Source organism: Rhinoderma darwinii, chromosome 2, assembly GCF_050947455.1.
Source record: "Rhinoderma darwinii isolate aRhiDar2 chromosome 2, aRhiDar2.hap1, whole genome shotgun sequence".
NCBI lineage: Eukaryota > Metazoa > Chordata > Amphibia > Anura > Rhinodermatidae > Rhinoderma > Rhinoderma darwinii.
The window spans coordinates 452,352,701-452,374,537 of NC_134688.1; the positions used below are offsets into that span (position 1 = coordinate 452,352,701).

General features: G+C 41.5%; 1 protein-coding gene and 1 long non-coding RNA gene across 2 annotated transcripts in view; one reads left to right on the plus strand and one right to left on the minus strand.

The window, feature by feature from the left end:
* The window catches only part of LOC142741568 (uncharacterized), a 459,428-nt gene that overhangs the window by 41,210 nt on the left and 396,381 nt on the right, over positions 1-21,837 (plus strand). The gene's annotated exons all lie outside the window — the stretch shown is intronic.
* Positions 1-21,837, minus strand: part of CYYR1 (cysteine and tyrosine rich 1) — a 77,014-nt gene that overhangs the window by 35,543 nt on the left and 19,634 nt on the right. Inside the window, exon 3 of the mRNA XM_075850928.1 lies at positions 10,285-10,387. Within this exon, the coding sequence (XP_075707043.1) occupies positions 10,285-10,387 (103 nt within the window). The remainder of the gene's footprint in view (positions 1-10,284; positions 10,388-21,837) is intronic.

Below are 21,837 nucleotides of genomic sequence, written 5' to 3' on the forward strand. Positions count from 1 at the left end.
AACTTCAGGGGACTCTCAGTCCCCCGTTCTCCCTATCAATGCCAGCGATCACACATGTATCCCCTGTCCTGTGGAGATCCTGTGGAGAGGGGATACATGTCCTGTGGAGAGGGGATACATGTCCTGTGGAGATCCTGTCGAGAGGGGATACATGTCCTGTGGAGATCCTGTGGAGAGGGGATACCATGCGTTTGCAGGTAAGTCGATGTAGCTACTTACCTGCAAACGCTGATGCTGCTGCAGAATCAACTGTAGCCTCTGGTGCCGATGTGTCCTCGCTCGTCTGACACGATGCAGGACCTGTGAGTGACGACACAGCGTGATCTCTCGAGAACACGGCTGTGTCTGCACTGCCAGAAGCTGGGCGTTCTGAAGAGAAGTGGATGATACTTCTCGTCAGAACGCCCAGCTAGTAAAAGAAGTAAAAACGCCCCGATGTACACACATAATACACGCCCAGTTGTACTTTTACTTTTCAACACGCCCAGTTGTACTTTTGCAAGCCTCATTTGCATAAATACGAAAATGGTCATAACTTGGCCAAAAATGCTCGTTTTTTTAAAATAAAAACGTTACTGTAATCTACATTGCAGCGCCGATCTGCTGCAATAGCAGATAGGGGTTGCAAAATCTGGTGGCAGAGCCTCTTTAATACATTCCTGTCAGACAAAATGCACGTTACGCCAAAAATAAAATAATTACCCGCAGCCACCAATTTTAGTCTGCTCTAGCCTTGTCCTATCTTCTTTTGCGCATTCACTAAAGTATTTGAGTACTCGGATTATTCAGTGTGCTTGTGCGTTGATAAAATGGATGAGAAACACTATTGTTTGAATAGGGCCTTACCATACCGCCCAACCATCCCAGATTCAGCGGGACAGTCCCGGATTCTGGGCAGCCGGGGGTATGTCCTGCTGTTAACTGTATCTGCGTCCTCAGGACGCAGATACCATTGAACCCAATTCTGAAGCACGGAACCATCAGCTCCCTGCTTCAGAATTAGTTCAGAGTGGAGGAGAAGAGGGAGCTCCTCTACTCGCCGAGGACTCCCCAGGCACAGCGCTACTTTAAGCGCTGTGCTCGGAGAAGCCCTTGCCGTCACTGTCCATATATGGACAGTGACCTCAGGGGTTTCCTCTAGGAGCAGAATCCCTGGCCAGATTATCGGCAATAGGGTTTCCGCACCTAGAGGAAACCCCTGAGGTCACTGTCCATATATGGACATTGACGTCAGGGGCTCCTCCTGGAGCAGAATCCCCGGCCGGAGTCAGCAACGGGGATTCCGCTGAAGGATTAGCCACTAATGTCACTGTCCTGACATCAGGGCTTCCCTCTAGGAGCAGAATCCCTGGCCTATGCTCTGGCTGGGGATTCCACTCCTAGAGGGAGTCCCAATGGTGCTATCTACAGGGGGGTGCTATCTTCAAGGGGGGTGTGGCACTATTTACATGGACACTGTGGCACTATATAGGGGCACTATCTACAGTGGACACTGTGGTCCTATCTACATTAGAACTAGCTACGTGGGCACTGTGTCACTATCTATAAGGGCACTGGCACTAGGGGCAGCTAAGGGGGCATTATACTGTATGGGGCAGCTATGGGGGCATTATGCTGTATGGGGCAGCTTTGGGAGCAGTAAGCTGTATGTTAGCAGCTATGGGGCATTATATTGTATAGCGGTATCTGTTTGGGCATTATACTGTATGGGGGAATTATACTGTATGGGGCAGCTATGGGGACATTATGCTGCATGGGGACAGCTATTGGGCATTACGCTGTATTGGGCAATTTGTTTGGGCATTACACTGCATGGGGGATCTGTATGGGCATTATACTGCATGGGAGAATCTGTGTGGGCATTATACTAAATGGGGGCATCTGTGTGGGCATTATACTGTATGGGGGCATCTATGGGGCAGTATACTGTATGGTGGCAGGTATGGGGGCATTATACTGTATGGTGGCAGTTATGTGGGCATTATACTGTATGGAGGCATCTATCGGGGCCTTATATTGTGTGGGGGCAGCTTTTTGGTATTATACTGTGTGGGAGGCACTATGGAACCATGATACAGTGTGGGCTGAACCAGGTGTCTATGGGTGGGGATAAGGTTGGATTAGAGGCATGGCTTGAAAAAAAAAACTTTACTGCAACGCGCTATGTGTGCCGCATTAGTTGTTCCTCTTTGTGATATTTGAAAGTTGGGAGGTATGCCTTATGCTGGAGAGAATGTGCGGGAGAATTATAGGACAAATTTTTGGGGTAAATACTAAAAACGTACAAAATTTATATCTGCTCCAATTTTAAATTATAAGAAACCCCTATGTATCCTGCAAAAAAAAAAAAGAAACATAACATTTTGGGGTAGACTAAGAAACAAAAAAAAAAAATCAGCTTGAGAATCCAGCATTCAAAAAGTTGATATTTTGCTTTGGCCATGAAGGCCCAAAACACCCCCAGCCAAGAAAGGGTTGAAACATATAGATGCCTGAAGTCTAACTAGCCCGACACACATGCTTCAAATTACAGATAGTAGAAATTATGATCCATTAGAAAGTAACCGGTCCACTTTTCCATCTACTGGAATAAAATAAATATATATAAGATAAATAATTGACGGTGGGGACAGACATTTTTTCAACATCCTTTCAATAGTCTCATTTAACCCTACAGCCTAAAATGGCTATAGCGAACTTCAGAAATATCTAATCTTTCTCACATATGTTTTATAGGTATCATCTTTAGGGTATGTGCACACGGACTATTTTCAGCCGTTTTTCGGGTTGCAAACATCTTGAAAAACAGCTGAAAAATCGGAAACAAAATGCCTACAAAAAAAAGAAAAGAAGAGCATGTCACTTCTTGAGCTGTTTTTGGAGCCGTTTTTCATTGACTCATTAGAAAAACAGCTCCAAAAAGTGCCGTAAAAAAAGCAGCAAAAAACGCGACTTTGAATAAAAAATATCTGAAAATCAGGAGCTGCTTTCCCTTGAAAATAGCTCCGTATTCTCACACATTTTTAGCTAAGCGTGTGCACATACCCTTAGTATACAGCGCCAGATCAAGATTGGTCGTGGCAACAAATCAAAGTCTATGGCGGCCTCTGGGCAAATTATTGTCCAAATAATGCCACCATACAATGTACAAAATGGTAAAACAATACCAATATAACAGAGTTACATATATATAATAATAATGCCATACAGTGCCAATGTAATTCCAGCATTCACTTGAGCTGCTGTGAATCATCCAGACGAGGGTGGTGGAGGCCCTAAGGCATTTGCCCCTTTTGCCCTCTCTCTATTCGAGCCCCATCAGTATAACATGAAAGAAGTTACTATATTGCAGCCCAGCAGAAGCTGATGAAGAGGTGGTCGGACATTGCTGGTGGAGGAAAACAGCAGCTGCTACAACAACAATTTTATCTGTTTCCACAATTCTAATTGGTATTTGGTTGCTATTAAAAGGAAAGTTTGAAATCTCATTTTATTTCCGTTGTGCTAAGTTCTTCACGACAGCTGTGGATCGCCTGGCCTGATGGTGTAAATAAATAAAGAGGCTTGCAAAGGTGGAAAATTACCAGCTAAATTTGTATTTTTCGTAATGTTTAGACATCTACGGATCCATCGAAATATCCAATTATATGAGAATGGAAAGAATTCCAGAAGACTAGATTGATGGTCGGAGCGTACATCCTCTGTCATATCTTTTGACAGGATGCAGATTGATTGTCCACGTCACAACGGGATGCAGCAGCCGATCCCTTGTATTGTCTGTCATCACTTCATAAAAAGATTTTCTGTAGGAATGTGTGTGGTGGAGATGGCTTCATGCTAACTTCCATGGAATAACTACATCACATGTTTCAACCTGAACCATGTCCTGCAGATACTAAAGCGGTTGTCTGGTTTAGAATACCTGTTTTGAGATGCCTTATTAAGGAGTTAGTAAAATAGGTTCCCTCCGTTCAGAACTCTCATCTATTAGCCAGAGTGGAGAGCAGCTGCAAAAAGAGTAGCGCTGGAGGACCCAGCATGTCCATGCATTACATAGACTGCCCATTTCTTCCAACAGGAACTTTGCAATACTTAATTTCCCCTGTGACGGCACTGCAGCGAAATTGAACACTTGAAGCTGATTTCCCTCACTGATTACAGCTAATCACAAGAGGTCCAAGCATGGGACCCTGTGATCAACTTATCATCCGAGGACCCTTCTAACAAAAAAAAGGGAATTATCTAAAGTAGATGACCCTCTTAAATTCTTTAATGCAAGTCACCCTAGAAATTCAACAACTGTTATTCTTAGTCTACAATGTGCTTAGTGTGGTTGTCACCTCCCTTACCCCCCACAGGCTTCACATTGAAAATCATCACATTTATGTTCCAACTACGCTCTGCCCAGGGTGGAAAATATGTAAATGATTGGTTATAAATCATACCTGACATTCAAAAATATATAAATAAGGTATATCTTAAACTCTAAAAGTCACAGGTGTCTTGTAAAAGTCATAATTGTAAAGTTGTAGGATACTATGACCTCATACCCTGATATGGGATGCCTCAGGAACCTATTTAGTTTAGCACAGGTAACAAAAATTACTAATTAAAAGATATATCCACATTATCTATCTATCTATCTATCTATCTGTCTGTCTGTCTGTCTGTCTGTCTGTCTGTCTGTCTGTCTGTCTGTCTGTCTGTCTGTCTGTCTGTCTGTCTCTCTCCCTCTCTCTCTATCTCCTATTAAAAAGATGAGTAACTTTGTAAATACAACACATATCTAGTACTGATCCCGAGTTACTGCCTGTATTATGAAGTAATCCTGAGCTACATTCACAATTCTGCTGGTTGTTATTGGAAACAGTCGACAAGATTGACAGACTCTCTCTTAGAAGTTTAGCTGATCTCCTATAATCAGTGGGGTGGCTACAGGGGTCGCAGCGGTCCCAGTTGCGACTGGGCTTCTAAGCCTGCGGTGGTGGGGGGCCTCCTTTGCCACACAGTGCCTACCGTGTCCTTGATGTCATGTGAAGGGCGTTCCAGTCAGGAAGAGAACGCAACGTGTGTTGTATTGTTCTGTCTGTGCTTGCAGAGGAGAGTGGGTACTTTAAATTACTGCCCCTCCTAGCCTCTCTCTACCACGAACACAAACAGCAGGATACAATACATTACAAATTGTGGGTCACGACTCCCTGGGGGGTCGTGTGAAGACCTCAAGGGGGGGTTGCAAGCCACTTATCGAGGTCCCGGTTCCAACTGTATCTGCGTCCTTAGGACGCAGATATAGTTGAATTCAATGCTGGAGCAAGGATTTGACAGCTCCTTGCTCCAGCATTCACTGCAGTGAGCAATGAGCAGCTTGACGCGGACAGATGCGATGTAGTGACATCTTCGCGCCTGTCTGCGCCAAGTCACTCATAACACAGACCAAAGAAGAAGGATCTACTCCACCCGTCGTGGGAACAGGGATAGGTAAATAATTATTCTATTATTTTTCTATTAGGCACAAATGGGGGCATTATACTGGTATGTGAGGGGGGCTAACATGGTGGCAGCTATTGTGGGGCATTATACTGAATGAGGGGCATTTTACTGTATTGGGCAGCTATGGGTGGCATTATACTGTGGGGGCAACTATGGGTGGCATTATACCGTGGGGGCAGCTATGGGGGCATTATACTGTGGGGGCAACTATGGGTGGCATACCGTGGGGGCAGCTATGGGGGCATTATACTGTGGGCAGCTATTGGGGCATTATACTGTGGGGCATCTATTGGGGCATTATGCTGTGGGAGCAGCTAGGGGTGGCATTATACTGTGGGACAGCTATGGAGAGCATTATGCTGTGTGGGGGCAGCTATGGTTAGCATTATACTGTGGGGGCAACTATTGGTGGCATTATAATGTGTGAGGCAGTTATGGGTTGCATTGTACTGTAGGGGCAGCTATGGAGGACATTATACTGTGGGGACAGCTATGGGGAGCATTATACTGTGTGGAGGCAGCTGTGGGGGCATTATACTGTGTGTGGGAAGCTATGGGGAACATTATACTGTGTGGGGGCAGCTATAGGGAGGATTATACTGTGTGGGGGCAGCTATAGGGAGGATTATACTGTGTGGGGGCAGCTATAGGGAGGATTATACTGTGTGGGGGCAGCTATAGGGAAGATTATACTGTGTAGGGGCAGCTATAGGGAGGATTATACTGTGTAGGGGCAGCTATAGGGGATTATACTGTGTGGGGGCAGCTGTGGGGGCATTATACTGTGTGTGGGAAGCTATGGGGAACATTATACTGTGTGGGGGCAGCTATGGGGAGGATTATATTGTGTGGGGGCATTATACTGTGGCGGCACCTATCGGGGCATTATACTGTTGGGGAGGGGTAGGGGGGCCCAAGCTGAATTCTTGCCCCAGGGCCCATGAGCTTTAGCTACGGCCCTGCCCATAATGCAGTAAATATGAAGGCATGCAGAGTTTTTCTGTTGGATTCATATAGAATTTGACTGAAATAAATGATGTCACGTTCTATTGGATGCAGTATGGAGGCATAAAGAGGCACACGGAGCCGCCATGTAGGCACCGTGCACACAGCTCTGCCAGGTCTTAATCCAACCACAAAACAATAAAACAAAGCCTAGATACATTTTAAGCTGTCACTTTACTGATGATTGCAATTATTCGGCCAAGTGGAATACTTTTACTTCCTGCCCTGTGAGAGCGTATTAAAAACAAATTGCATTAAGGTGTATAACAGAGGCGCAGAAAGTGTGCGCGCTGTCACGGGGAGAAAGGCTTTTATTCACCTGCACGGATGTAATGTTCTGCCTTTTAAACTTTAATAACGCTGAGTGCGTACTAAGGCAATAAAATGCTTTTCCTAATGGAGGATCTCAACCGGCATCAGTAAACATTAGGTTATTTATTACTAACGGCAGGAACCTACAATAAAGGATAGGAAACGAAAAATTAAATGACAACATACAATGCTGTAAAAAAGTATCTGCCCCCTTCTAGATGTAAATTATGATTTCATATTTGTCACCTGAGTGGTTTCTCATCCTTTGGATAGGCCATCAAAGTATAATCAGTGGGCGTCCGGTACCCAGGCCCCCTGCTGAAAAAAGGGTAATCGCTGCAGTGTCCATAAGCGTGTGGCTGTGTCTGGTAACTCAGCCTATTCAAGTGAGCGCGGCTGACCTGCAGTACTAGACACAGCCACATGTAAATTAATGGCGCTGTATCGGGTGCTGTAGTGAAGGAGCCTCGGGGCTTTAGCCTGATTTGTAAATTTTGTCTCCTGTGCACTCCTCATAGACATGAGATTGTCTGAAGGTCTGCTGACTAATATGTTGTGTCCATGTAATCAACTTTAGTGTATTCTGCAGGGTGTGTTAGGTCAGGTTGCCTAGCAGCCGCTTGTCTCCCTAGCTGGGTGACCACCATTTGAATACATGTAGTTAACTGTATGAATGTGATTGCAAAAATACACTGCCTCTCCATTGTCCTCAGGCAGGAAGAAGCATGAGAAGTTTGCTGGATTGTCTGTAACTATATTATTTTTGGTTAGCTCTCTTTTTAATTAAGAATAAGATAGCCTTTAAATTTAATGTATTTAATAAAAAAATTCTCCCTTTGCCTCCCCCCTCCCAGACTGCGCAATGTATAGGACACCCATACATTGCATAGAAGAAGTTTGGGTCCTTAAGCTTCAGTTCGTGACATATTTGCGTTCGGTGGCACTCAGATATGTGGACGTCGTCTTATTTATCAGTAAAATTGGTGTAAATGCACGAAAAGATTGTATGTTAGGCTGAGTGTCATATTGGGGCTTGGCTTCAAGTCGTAAGCAACTTGTTTTCCACATGGAACAGTCACCGATAGCTATGACATGTAAGAATGTAAAAATTCAGGAGCGGCGCTGTATACCTTAAACGACATACGTTGTGTTGGGGAACATGGCGCAAGCGGCATTTAAATGACGTATGAGTGTACCACTAGGTGGCGCACCAGTCTCGACCTCACTCTTCAGGTTCACTTGGAGTAATTGTCGGATAATTAAAGTGCTATTGACTAGTATAATGGTTATTATTGGACCTGTTTCCATTGGTTTTAAGAATTTGAATCTACAGTAATTCAGAGCTGCTGGGTAAACCTAGTAGGGTGCCTTAGACTTCAACTTGGAGGTTGCACTGAGCCGTAATATAGTAGTGTGTATGAGCCATTAGGGTATGTTCACACACGGTGGATATGTTGCAGAAATTTCTGCAACTGGACATCCGTTCCATAGATGTGAATGGGGTCGTTTTTGCAGAAAGTGCATAGTGCATTTTGGACAGTCATAAAAATGGTGGAAAACAAATCTGCAGCGTGTGAACATTGCCTTAGTCGACTATAAGGCTGGATTCACAAGAGCATGTTCGATCCGTAAAGGACGGAATGTATTTCGGCCGGAAGTCCTGGACCGAACACACTGCAGGGGGCCGGGCTCCTAGCATCATAGCTATGTACGACGCTAGGAGTCCCTGCCTCGCTGCCGGACAACTGTCCCGTACTGTAATCATGTTTTCAGTACGGGACAGTAGTTCCACGGAGAGGCAGGGACTCCTAGCGTCGTACATAACTATGATGCTAGGAGCCCGGCTCCCTGCAGTGTGTTCGGTCCGGGACTTGCGGCCGAAATACGTTCCATCCTTTACGGACCGAATATGCTCGTGTGAATCCAGCCTAACTCAAACGTTATTCTGCATTCTAATTTTACCTGCATTTGACTGCTACGGAAAGTTAGGGGGTGTTCACACAGAGTTTTTTGGAGCGTATTTTGACGTGGAAAGCGCACCAAAAAACTGCCAAAAACACCTCCCATTGATTTCAATGGGAGGCGGAGGTGTTTTTTTCCTGCGAGCAGAAAAAAACCCTCTCGTGAAAAAAAAAAAAAAAAGCGTCATACCCTCTCTTCGGTTGTTTCCGTCTCTGACCTCCCATTGACATGAATGGGAGGCAGAGAAAGCGGTTGTCGCTGTGTTTTTGCCCATGGCGCTCAATGGCCGCGGCCTGAAAAACACCCTGAAAAATGCGGTAAAGAGAATGCAGGCAGGTCAAAATCTGCCTCAAAATATCTGACGGAATTTCGAGGTAGATTTTTCTGCCTGCAAAAAACTAAAATACATAGAAATATCATACCCTCATATAAGAAATCACCTAAAGAAAGAAGAACATTGTCATAATAATAGAAGGAACCTGAAACAACAGACTGCTCAGACGCCAGTAGTTGAGACTTTCGCGTCTGATGGCAGGCTGATTTCATGCCCTGTGATGCCCACACAATAATGATGTCTTTAGGGATTTCCTCAGAAGCGCTCCAGTGCGGGATGTCTGCTGTCTTGAGATAGGCCGAGCGCGGCGGCTCAGACTTGGCTGCACACACATATCTTCTAATAGGATATTTTATTTGAAGTAAAGTTCACTGAACATCAAGCACGGCAGCGGCATTAAGTCACATATCCCCACTGTGCAAATCTTGTATTTAACTCTGGAAAGTGTTAGTGGCATTAGTAAAACAAAGACCGATTTGTCTATTGCATTTGGCAAGACTACAGCGGCTAGATTCTTCAACTGTGATGTAGATATAGCAGAGTTGAGTTGGTTATTTGATGCAACCCAGTGTAATAACACGATGTAATATCTGTTATTTACCATAGAACTGCAGGCAAAGCGAAAAGGATATCTTAACCTCATGGATACTTCCATATGTAGTGTAAACACTGCATTTCCGAACAGATTTTCTGTGTATAACAATTCTTATCCACACGCTGCGGAAAGAATCAGCAGGACAGAAGTTGCGGAAATTGACCTACGGTCTCTTGCGAAAATGCTGCTGAATTTCCGTACAGAAAATAAAGGCCTATTTCACATGAGCGTGTCCAATTTAGCGTCTTCTTATGTGGCAGAAGGGCCATTGGGCCCCCTAAATTACCAGGGTTTGGGTTCGACTGCTACCTCTGCACTTACTATAGCTACGTTCCTAATGACAAATTCAGCTCCGCTACACCTCTGTGTTGCCTTAAAATGAATTATTTTACCTTACTTCTACCTTGGGACCCCAAATGACAATACATTAGAAATGACCATGTGTAATAAATGTATCTAGACCTCACATCCACAGCAAAGAAAAGAACTATTCTTAAAGATATCTTACAGCCAATAAAATAATATCAATACACATAATAAAGTCGAATAATAACTGTAATATAATACAAATACAGACAAAACTTACGAAAGGACATTTCCAATGTAGGCATAGTAAGAACAGCAGTATGGAGGAGCCCCATCACAGCAGTAGGATTTGCAGTCTATTCCACAGTGTGCGAGACAGGATTCTAGATGAAGAAAAAAAAACAGGCCGGTAAGAAAAACACAATCTGTATTAAGCATTTTTAGTAGAGTTTTATTATGGTTTTTTTTGGGTTTTTTTCCAAAAGTTTTTCTTAGTTATCTAGCTCATCTTATCAACTTTAGCCAACCCTATAATTCAGACTGTGTCTAAAATCTCTCATCCAGGGTTACACTATAGGAAGGGCCAAGGGGCCAATGTCCCAGGGGCCTCCACCAATTATAGACCTACAATTGTCTAATTTTTATATACGTTAAATGATACTGCTACTGGAGAAGGTACTCCCACTAAACTTTTTTGTTCAAGGGGTTTCCAACAACCTTGTTCTGGCCATGCTCCCTTTCACGTGACTGTGCATGAGTAGCCACTTTTCTAGCAGGAACAGGGATCAGACATCCCCATTTGTGGATTGGATGTTGGATCTACATTGATCAGACCATAAATTCTACGGTAGGAAAATACCAGCTTTAAATACATTGTCATACCCATAACTTTTCTAATTCACTTAAAAATGGGGTCCATCATGTTCCAAAATGCCCTAAATAAGTCAATTGTCAACTACGGCTTATTTTATTCATAAACATATAAAACACTATTTAGCAAACCGAACCGCTTACAAAGTTTATCTCCACTGCTTCATCAGTAGCTTGTGCTGCCATTGCCCAATATCATACGGCAAGAAGATATGAACCTCTATTCAGTCATGACTTACATTAAACTGATACTTAGGCCTTATTCACACGAACGTATATTACGTCTGTGATACGCGTTTGAAAATTACACGCGTCGCACGGACCTATGTTAGGCTATGGAGACGTTCAGACTGTCAGTGATTTTCACTCAGCGTTTGTCCACTGCGTAAAACTCACAACATGTCCTATACTTGCCCGTGTTTCGCGCAGCACGCACCCATCAAAGTCAATGGGTGCGTGAAAATCGCGCACGGAAGCACTTCCGGGTGACGCGCGTGATTCACGCTACAGTTGTTAAAGAAGTGAAGGGAAACGTAAAAGCCCCTCCTTCTTTAATGTTTTGTAACATAAAAACAGAGTGTCATAATGATGCCGGCTGCGTGAAAATCACGCAGCAACGCACCATATACAGATGCCACACTGAAGTTTTGCGCGCGCAGAACGCAGCGTTTTTTGAGCGCACAAAACAGACACGTTCGTGTGAAGAAGGCCTTAAAGGGGTTTTCCCACAAGGGACCTCTATGACATATCCACAGGATATGTCATAAAAGTCAGATAGATGCGGGTCCCACCTCTAGGACCCACACCTATCTCTAGAATGGGGCCCCCCGCTGTGTTGCTATATCCACAGGAAATGTCATAAATGTCAGATAGATGCGGGTTTCACCTCTGGGACCCGCACCTATCTCCAGAACGGGGGCCCCCAAAACCCTGTTCTAGCTTTGTCAATTCTCGCTGCTTCCAAGACACTTCCTGGTTATATGGAAGGGGTAACTAAAACAGCATAACTCGCTGAGCTACGCTGTTTTCGTAAGTCCCATAGAACTGAATGGTAGTTGCGGAAACAGTGTAGCTCGCATGCAACGCTGCTTTTGTAACTGCCAGTCACTACTAAGGGAGTCACGGAAACAGCGTAGCTCAGCGCGTTATGCTGTTTTAGTTACCCCTTCCATATAACCAGGAAGTGTCCGGGAGGCAGCGAGAATTGACAAAGCTAGAACAGGGTTTTGGGGGCCCCCGTTCTGGAGATAGGTGCGGGTCCCAGAGGTGAAACCCGCATCTATCTGACATTTATGACATTTCCTGTGGATATAGCAGACCAAGAAATGGCGACAGCACACTGCGAACACTAATGCCACCTAAGCCACTAAATATAAATAAATATGCATCTCCTGTGGATATGTCATAAATGTCCCTTGTGGGAAAACCCCTTTAAGTTGATGAAGTGGTGGTATACGGTGGTATACGGTGGTATACGGTGAAACATGTCGGGCGGATCGGCATGGTTGTTTAGTTATTTTAACTAGCCAAGTTTACTGATACTGCTGTAAAATTGATATCGGGTCCCCGATCTGTAGAGGAATTTGACAATAACCCGATATAGTTACTGGAGCACCTAGAGGGCTGTAATAAATAAATGAAGGAAATAATGCAAATGTTCTACAAGATAATAACAAATACAACAACATAAATGCAGCGTTCTGGGACACAGAAATAAATAAGCAGAAGAGGAATCTGCAATAGAATAAGTTATAAAAAAATCAACATAACACGTGTTTTTAAATAATAATAAAATTAAATGTATATAGGATGTGCAGTTATTGGATGGTCACTAAGTGAAGCCTTTTTGTAAATATATTTTTGGTATTGAATAAGTCCAACCAGCGCATGTGAACTCGGCATCTTATTTATTTAGGTTTATTAATAGGAAGGGATAATGACCTTTACTGCTGCTGACCTTTATCTATTGATTTCAATAGGAATTGTGTAATGCTTTACATCCTCTGTGGAGGCGCTGCAGGAGATTTGAACACTTGCTCATTAGTTCCTCTACAGATTGAAGTTGATTGTTGGTTATCCGTGCAGTGGTATGTACACCTTGTGATCAGCATAAATTTAAGAACCATTCAAACAAAAAGGGATCGTCTAAAAGTGAACAATCCCTTTAAGCACCGGGAATAATGAGAATGTTGTGATAGAGAAAAGGGACAGGGGTTTGCTTGCTTATGCATAACCTAGAACTCTAAGCATTTATTATTATAAATATACCAGTTGATATATATATATATATATATATATATATATATATATATATATATATATATATATATATACAGTGAAGGAAATAAGTATTTGATCCCTTGCTGATTTTGTAAGTTTGCCCACTGTCAAAGTCATGAACAGTCTAGAATTTTTAGGCTAGGTTAATTTTACCAGCGAGAGATAGATTATATTAAAAAAAAAATCACATAGTCAAAATTATATATATTTATTTGCATTGTGCACAGAGAAATAAGTATTTGATCCCTTTGCCAAACAAGACTTAATACTTGGTGGCAAAACCCTTGTTGGCACGCACAGCAGTCAGACATTTTTTGTAGTTGATGATGAGATTTGCACACATGTTAGATGGAATTTTGGCCCACTCCTCTTTGCAGATCATCTGTAAATCATTAAGATTTCGAGGCTGTCGCTTGGCAACTCGGATCTTCAGCTCCCTCCATACATTTTTGATGGGATTAAGGTCTGGAGACTGGCTAGGCCACTCCATGACCTTAATGTGCTTCTTTTTGAGCCACTCCTTTGTTGCCTTGGCTGTATGTTTCGGGTCATTGTCGTGCTGGAAGACCCAGCCACGAGCCATTTTTAATGTCCTGGTGGAGGGAAGGAGGTTGTCACTCAGGATTTGACGGTACATGGCTCCATCCATTCTCCCATTGATGTGGTGAAGTAGTCCTGTGCCCTTAGCAGAGAAACACCCCCAAAACATAATGTTTCCACCTCCATGCTTGACAGTGGGGACGGTGTTCTTTGGGTCATAGGCAGCATTTCTCTTCCTCCAAACACGGCGAGTTGTGTTAATGCCAAAGAGCTCAATTTTAGTCTCATCTGACCACAGCACCTTCTCCCAATCACTCTCAGAATCATCCAGATGTTCATTTGCAAACTTCAGACGGGCCTGTACATGTGCCTTCTTGAGCGTAATGTGTTACCAATGGTTTTCTTGGTGACTGTGGTCCCAGCTGCCTTGAGATTATTAACAAGTTCCCCCCGTGTAGTTTTCGGCTGTGCTCTCACCTTCCTCAGGATCAAGGATACCCCACGAGGTGAGATTTTGCATGGAGCCCCAGATCGATGTCGATTGACAGTCATTTTGTATGTCTTCCATTTTCTTACTATTGCACCAACAGTTGTCTCGTTCTCACCCAGCGTCTTACTTATGGTTTTGTAGCCCATTCCAGCCTTGTGCAGGTCTATGATCTTGTCCCTGACATCCTTAGAAAGCTCTTTGGTCTTGCCCATGTTGTAGAGGTTAGAGTCAGACTGATTAATTGAGTCTGTGGACAGGAGTCTTTTATACAGGTGACCATGTAAGACAGCTGTCTTTAATGCAGGCACCAAGTTGATTTGGAGCGTGTAATTGGTCTGGAGGAGGCTGAACTCTTAATCGTTGGTAGGGGATCAAATACTTATTTCTCTGTGCACAATGCAAATAAATATATATAATTTTGACTATGTGATTTTCAGTTTTTTTTTTATATATATAATCTATCTCTCACTGGTAAAATTAACCTAGCCTAAAAATTCTAGACTGTTCATGACTTTGACAGTGGACAAACTTACAAAATCAGCAAGGGATCAAATACTTATTTCCTTCACTGTGTATATATATATAAAATGGAAAATCAGCAGCACTCACAATGCAATTCCAAGATGGTCTCTACAATATATATATATATATATATATATATATATATATATATATATATATATATATATATATATATATATATATATATATATATATATATATATATAAAAATAGAATTTTTATATATATATATATATACATATATAAAAAGAAAAAAAAAAAAAAATATATATATATATATATATATATATATATATTTATATAAAGATGAAATAAAATATAGAAAAAAAAAATAGTCCACTCCAGCAGAGCAGGGGTAATTGGATTGAGTACAATAATGCTGTTATCTCCTCCAGTAATTCCATTGAGGACTGATTTCCACTGTTTATATTCTCGGATGATCTAGACAAGTAAATTGTCCTATGATTTGTCTCTACAGAAATAGAATTAAGGAAAGAATAATGTTTTTGTGCTTCTGAGAAACAGAATAGAGATTCTCTTATGTGCAATTGTATGTGAGGAGATATGGTGACCCCAGGTCTAAGGCTGGGCCGACACATGGACCTGAGTTACCTGGAGTAACCTGGATGACTACTCCCTATGTAGTGTAGGCCTAGTGTTCCTTAGGTCCAACAGAGGAGATGATTCTCAAGTCCACCCTCTATCTATATACTGTATGTGCACGTCCACTCTTAATTTCATCGTAATCTATGTTATTATCATTGTACACAGAGGAAATATTGTCAATGAGGTCTAATAGGTTATTTGTAAATGATTCAATAAAAAATACACCCTTAAAACAAGTGATTGGCTCCAACGTCTCCTCCAAATGAGGTTGTCTCCTTAACGTTTGAGGCCCATTATTATCTCAGAGCCCGGGCCCGCAGGAGGTTCCTCTGGTGCCCTATTGGGCTAGTCTGACCCTGGCCCTAGGCCACAAATCTCCCAGCAGAACAACCACCTTTTCTTTCTCCTACATGTTTTTGTGAAGCTGTACATTTACAATTGTGCGAATACCTGGCACACAGCAAGAAGCATGAAGAAGCTGTTGAAGTGATTTCATCTGCGACCATTTACCATGGGAACAGAGGTGAGAGCAATGTCTCGCCTATATTTATACTACAAAGCAACTCCTCAGAGGATTCCCAGATGTACAGAGTGGCTTAGCCAGCACTGTGCGTCTCTATCCATACAAATGGTATGTGACCTGAAATAATTGTCGGATGTAGGAAGCTGTATCCCTGAATTAAGTCATCAACTAAGAAAGGTTCAAACTCTCTAAAAATCATACTTGACACGTGCAATTTTGTCCGCAATGCTAGAAAAGTGGCACAGGGGCCTCATGAATACGGCGTTCAGCCCAAACGCTATACTACGGGGAGCTCATTGCATATGAATTTATACAGCTACTATTGATTTCTATGAGAGCTGTAAACTGTATCGGTAAGCAGAAGAATCAGTTCAGTCCCAACCCCCTTTCACCATGGACTCCCTAGCATTTGCGTGGTCTGCTTCCATGGAAGGTACGCCACTGCCCCCAAACTATGGCATTTGAATCACAAATAGTGAATATAACCCCCCCCCTTCATTGCTGCCCAAATGAAAACAGGCCCCAGATCAGACCCTTCTAAACTAATACAGACCCCTAAATATAGATCCCAGATCAGGCCCCTAAATAAATACAGATTTAACACCAAAATGCCCCAAAAAATACAGATCTCAGATCAGACCCCTAAATACTGACCCGCTAAGTAAATAGAGACCTCAGGACAGACCCCCTAAATACAAACTCCAGACCCCCTTAATAAATATAGACCCCAGACTAGATACGTAAATACAGTTATTCTCAGGACGTAAGGGACGTCAACGGCCTGTCGCAGGCATAGCGATGACATCACTGTTTTGCTCCACCTGAGTAGGATGTCAGCGGCTCAGGACAGGCGGTGCAATTACGTCACTAATTCGCAGAGGACGAACATCTAGAGGCCATATTAAAACAGGGATGACATGTTGTCTCACGTAAAGCACCAACACTTGGCAATTTTTTGTCCCCCTCCCTCTTCTCTTCATGTAAAACCAAGACCACCTGGCTACATTAAGAAGGATTTTTTAGATGTAGCTCCAACCCATGTAAAATATGTCCACTCACACAGCCCACAAAAAACTTCCATGACTCTGAAGATACTAAGGTTTTTCCTATTAAATCATACATCAACTGCAACAGTGAGTATGTCATTTATGTTATTGAATGTACTGATTGCAGTTTGATGTATGTGGACTGTACATTAGGAAATTTAAAACAAGGATTCTTGAACACCTCAGATACTTTAGGAATCCTGCTATCCATAATATTTCAAATGCGGTCCGACATTTTATCACTCAACATAACAGGTCGGTCAGTTCTTTCAAGACCTATGCTATTGAAAGCGTCAATAGGTCCATTAGAGGAGGGAATCTGAGGTACACTCTCCTTGACAGAGGCCCTTTGGATCTATGGTTTAAAAACCAGATACCCAGTGGGCCGGAATCTGCGCAGGGAACTCATGTTCCATTATTGAACATACATCAATATCCTCTTATTTGTATTATTTGTTTTTTTTTCTAAATAGAAGTTCAAATATATCATTTACCCAATTGGTAAATGTATATCCCAAAAATAATATTTTTTCTCTTTCTAAATAAGTAACAATTAATGTCAAATCTAAATTACCAAAGGGCTATTATATAGAACCAATAAAAATTAGAAAAAGGAGTATGTAGATACCAAGCAGATATCTTTTTCAACAGCGAATATATAAAAGAGGGTTTTGCATCATGATAACCATTGAATGCTTAACAACATAGAGCTATGATGCGTCACCCGTTATAAATCGTTGTCATATTTAGACTATTTCGAACTAGTATTTGTATTAATCTATTCTAAATGTAAAGTCTTCATATAACTTGTTTGTTTTTATTCTTTTTTTTGAGCAGTGTCTTTTGCTACACAGCTGTCACTCTGTTTATATCCGATCCCAGATTCAATTCCGATTCTATATACAACATATTAAAGTTAATATACCCTTTTTTTTTTAATTATAACTCATCCTATGATATAGCTATGTGATCATATCATAATGGATACATTTATGTACATATATTAACTTGTTCGCTTTACCTTGGCGACGCTCCGGTCTTCGGGAGAACTCCGCCCTATGACAGGTGTTACATAATTATACTTTATTTCCCTGACAGGATATAAACCACGGCATGATACACTTTTCTTTACAACACCTACTTGGTGAAACTAAAAAATGCCCAGTTGGGCTTTTACAAAAATTAGCATAAATGTAAAAATGATCAGGACTTTGTCACTAATAAACGTTTCAAAAAACCCCCAAAAACAGTAGTTATCTACAACAAAGCATTTATAAGATTAGGTAGGAGATAGAGAACTATTAAACTGGTGACAGAGCCTCTTTAAGGGGTAATAAACTGTCTATGCATTATTATTAAGGATCACTATTTGTGCGGCACTATAATTTTTGGGGTAACTATAGCCAATACCAATATTTCTGTCGCTGGAGCCTTTAATTTGTTCCACTACTTCTTAAGAACAGTATTTGGGGCACGGTACAACACAGCAAGTAAAGTAATGGGCACAAATGGGGCATCATTAGGTACAGCATTGGGGGTAGTAGCAGGATGTGGAGGGTATAGAATGGTGGGGAGAGTACCAGAAAAACAAGGAGCCAAAGACGTTTGAACAGCAAAATCTGTAGAGATTAATGTGTTTTAAAAATGTTCCCCTCTAAAAAGATATAATTGTTTTTTTATGATGTTTGATTTTCCATGTAGGCATTGTAAGACAATTAACAAAAGATTCAGGAGGGGGAGGCATTTATGAACCTTTGTACTGGACCCACCAAAGTGTTAAAACGACTCTGGCAGCCATGACTCTAAGGCCTTATTTACACGAGCGTGTTAAACGTCTGTGTGACGGCCGTTTAAATAATGGCTGTCCCACGGACCTTTGTAATTCAATGTGGCCGTTCACACGGCCGTTGTTTCAACGGATCGTGTGAAGGGTTCATGAGAAAATAGGACATGTCCTATTTTTTGAGGCTTCACTCATCCCCCCCATAGACTCTAATCTATGGGGGATGCGAGACATCGCGTCCCGCATTGCAGAGCACGGAAGCAGCTCGGATGTAAAAAACTGCCGTTTTTCACGTCGGAGATGCGCAACGCTAGTGTGAATCCGGCCTAAGGGAGAATATCTTCATAATATGGCATGCGATGGAGCGTGCTACAATTTATTTTCATCGAAGACTCTGTATGAATCTGTGAGAAAAAAACCTTTATATGCCTATAGTCTTTGGGCAGATCTGTACAACATGGATCTGTAATATGGACATGTGTATGAACCCTAACTAATAGTATTATATTGTATTTGCATTATATTATCTATACTAGATCTATCTTTAAAAGTAAACTTTTGATTTTCTTTCATTGTCCAATAATTCAGAATAATTCATAATCTGACATCTATTAAGGCTGTACTAAAGGCATCTCTACCTGATCATAACAGAATGGATTGATAAGTGGCTCTATAAATGAATAAATGTAAAATGTACAAGATTTACCAACTATCAGATGGTTTTAACAATACCCATATGATTACAATGATAAAGTGCTGTTCTTCTAGAATACTGTGGCCTTGGATGGTTTTTGTAAATGAGGAAGAGGTAATCACTGAACCATTGTTCCAATGCTGTAACATTACACTGGCACATCTCATCTTTGCCAATATTGTAATATCATTTTCAGGGACATTTGGCTACTGAGCCAGTGCATTTCCAAATATAAAGTATTTATACATAGATGCAATCAGCACCCTTGTATAGATACAGCATTAAGACTGATAAAAAATCACCACTATCTGTATTCTTCAAAGTGCCAAATTCAATCAACTTGTAGCTTTGTTGGGTCTTCTGCCCAGCACGGCGCTTGGCTTTTCTATATACTCCTATGTACAGAAAATCATGTGACAGCCCTATTGGAATAACCCAAATTGGCACTTCTAGTGGTTGTACAACTTTTTAAAAACAAAAATGACTTCTTTGGTTAGTACAGCCATCAAAAAAACATTATTATCGAATTACCTAAACTTTAGTATAAGTGATACATTTATAAGTATCACTTATAAATGTTGTGTACTTTAAATGCATTGTCCCAAAAATTTATTTTTATATATGTCACTCAGCCCCCCTTCTCAATGCTCTATGGAAACTCCTGCAGGACTCCCCTCTTCACTGGCACCACAACATGAACAAACCAGCGAAAGGGAACCAACCTGAGGGTTATGCTACTCTTCTCTACAATGGAGAAAAGGTGAAGTCAAATGTGCAAAGGACCTAACAGTGTCATTCTGGAATTCCTTGACCTCATCAGAGGATTTTTTTTCTAAGAATCAGCCCTCTATTTATGCAGAACATGTACAAGACCACTTTAATGTAATTATTAATAAGGTTCTTTACTGGATCAGGTAATAAAAAGTAGACTTTTTGTCCCCAAAGTCTGTTTCAAATAAAGTTGTCTTCTGCTGGACCTTTGGAGCCCATTGTTATATCAGAGCCTTTGCGCCCCGGAGGATCCATTGGTACTCTGGTAGACCAGTCCAACTCTGGGGACTAACATCTCAGAATAGAGCTGCTATTGTGGATTGTAGTACCAATTTATACCAGGTATGCTGTAACTTTTACATTTTTGCTATGAGGCCCTTCCGGATGTGTGTAGCCTTTCCTTTGCATGGGGTTGAATGTTAAATAGTGCCCGTCCCAACTGGAAATGGGACAGAAGGATGACTACATGTCGTTAAGGCAATATGTTATCACAAACGTATTCAGACAGACTCTACGTATAAAATGGTGGTCTAATACTGATCGCTCTTTCTGAGACAATAGAATCTTTACATTTTTTTGCACCTAAGCCTGTAACAATGACAAGGGATCATCCGCTACATCTAGAAGAAAAAAGGTTTTACCTTCATCACAGATGAGGATTCTTTACTGTAAGAGCAGTGAGACTATGGAACTCTCTGCCACAGGATATTGTGATTGTTGATTCTGGGAGCAAGTTCAAGAAGGGCCTGGAAGTTTATCTTGAAAAATATATAATATTACAAGTTATGAGTACTAGATTCTGGTGATAGGACGTTGATCCAGGGATTTATTCTGATTGTCATATTTGGAGTTATGGAGGAATAATTTCCCCTAATGACAAAATTGTCATCAACCTCATGGGTTTTTTGCCTTCCTCTGGATCAACACGGTAGGATTATAGGTTGAACTAGTTGGACCTGTGTCTTTTTTCAACCTTATCAGCTATGTACCTATGTAAAATGGTATACCTGTCAAAAGGTGCCCCTTACAGTCAGGGAAGGCGTCAATCTGAAGAGTTGTGAACTAGACTTCTGGATGGCACACACCTTGAGGCCTCTCTCCTTTATATATGCCTATGCTCATAATACTATAAATACAATTACTTCTTATAGTCCAATTTTCCTTGAAACCCAATCCAATGACATCAATCCATATTTTTCGGCCATGAAAAGTTCAATATTTCATTTATATTGCATTATTTTTCTGTATCCAATGCCTTACAAAACACCTTAATCAAAGCCAGATGTAATTAATCTTAATATTTATATATTCCATGGAGCCAAATGTTTGTTTTTGGAGTAATTACATTTGGATAGAACCATTTCCCAGATCTCAATTTTTTTTTTTTAAGGTCATTCCCTATAGAAACCTGCAGTATCAGAGACTGATAATATTATTTAATTCACAGTCCAGCACTGGCCAACAGACAAAGATCAACTTTCACTACTAGTTACTAACTTCAATTAAAACGTCTAATAATGAAGCCTAATTTTCTGTATCTAATTATGTGCAGTAGTGGGTAAGAAATGGCTGCCGCTGGGCACATATTGTGTAGAAAACGCCATGTTAACCAATTACAAAGTAAATCCAGATTCATTAAATCAGGTTGATCAGCAAATCATCCATAAAGTGGTTAATGTCTCAGAACCGCTGAGTAAAAAGGCAATCC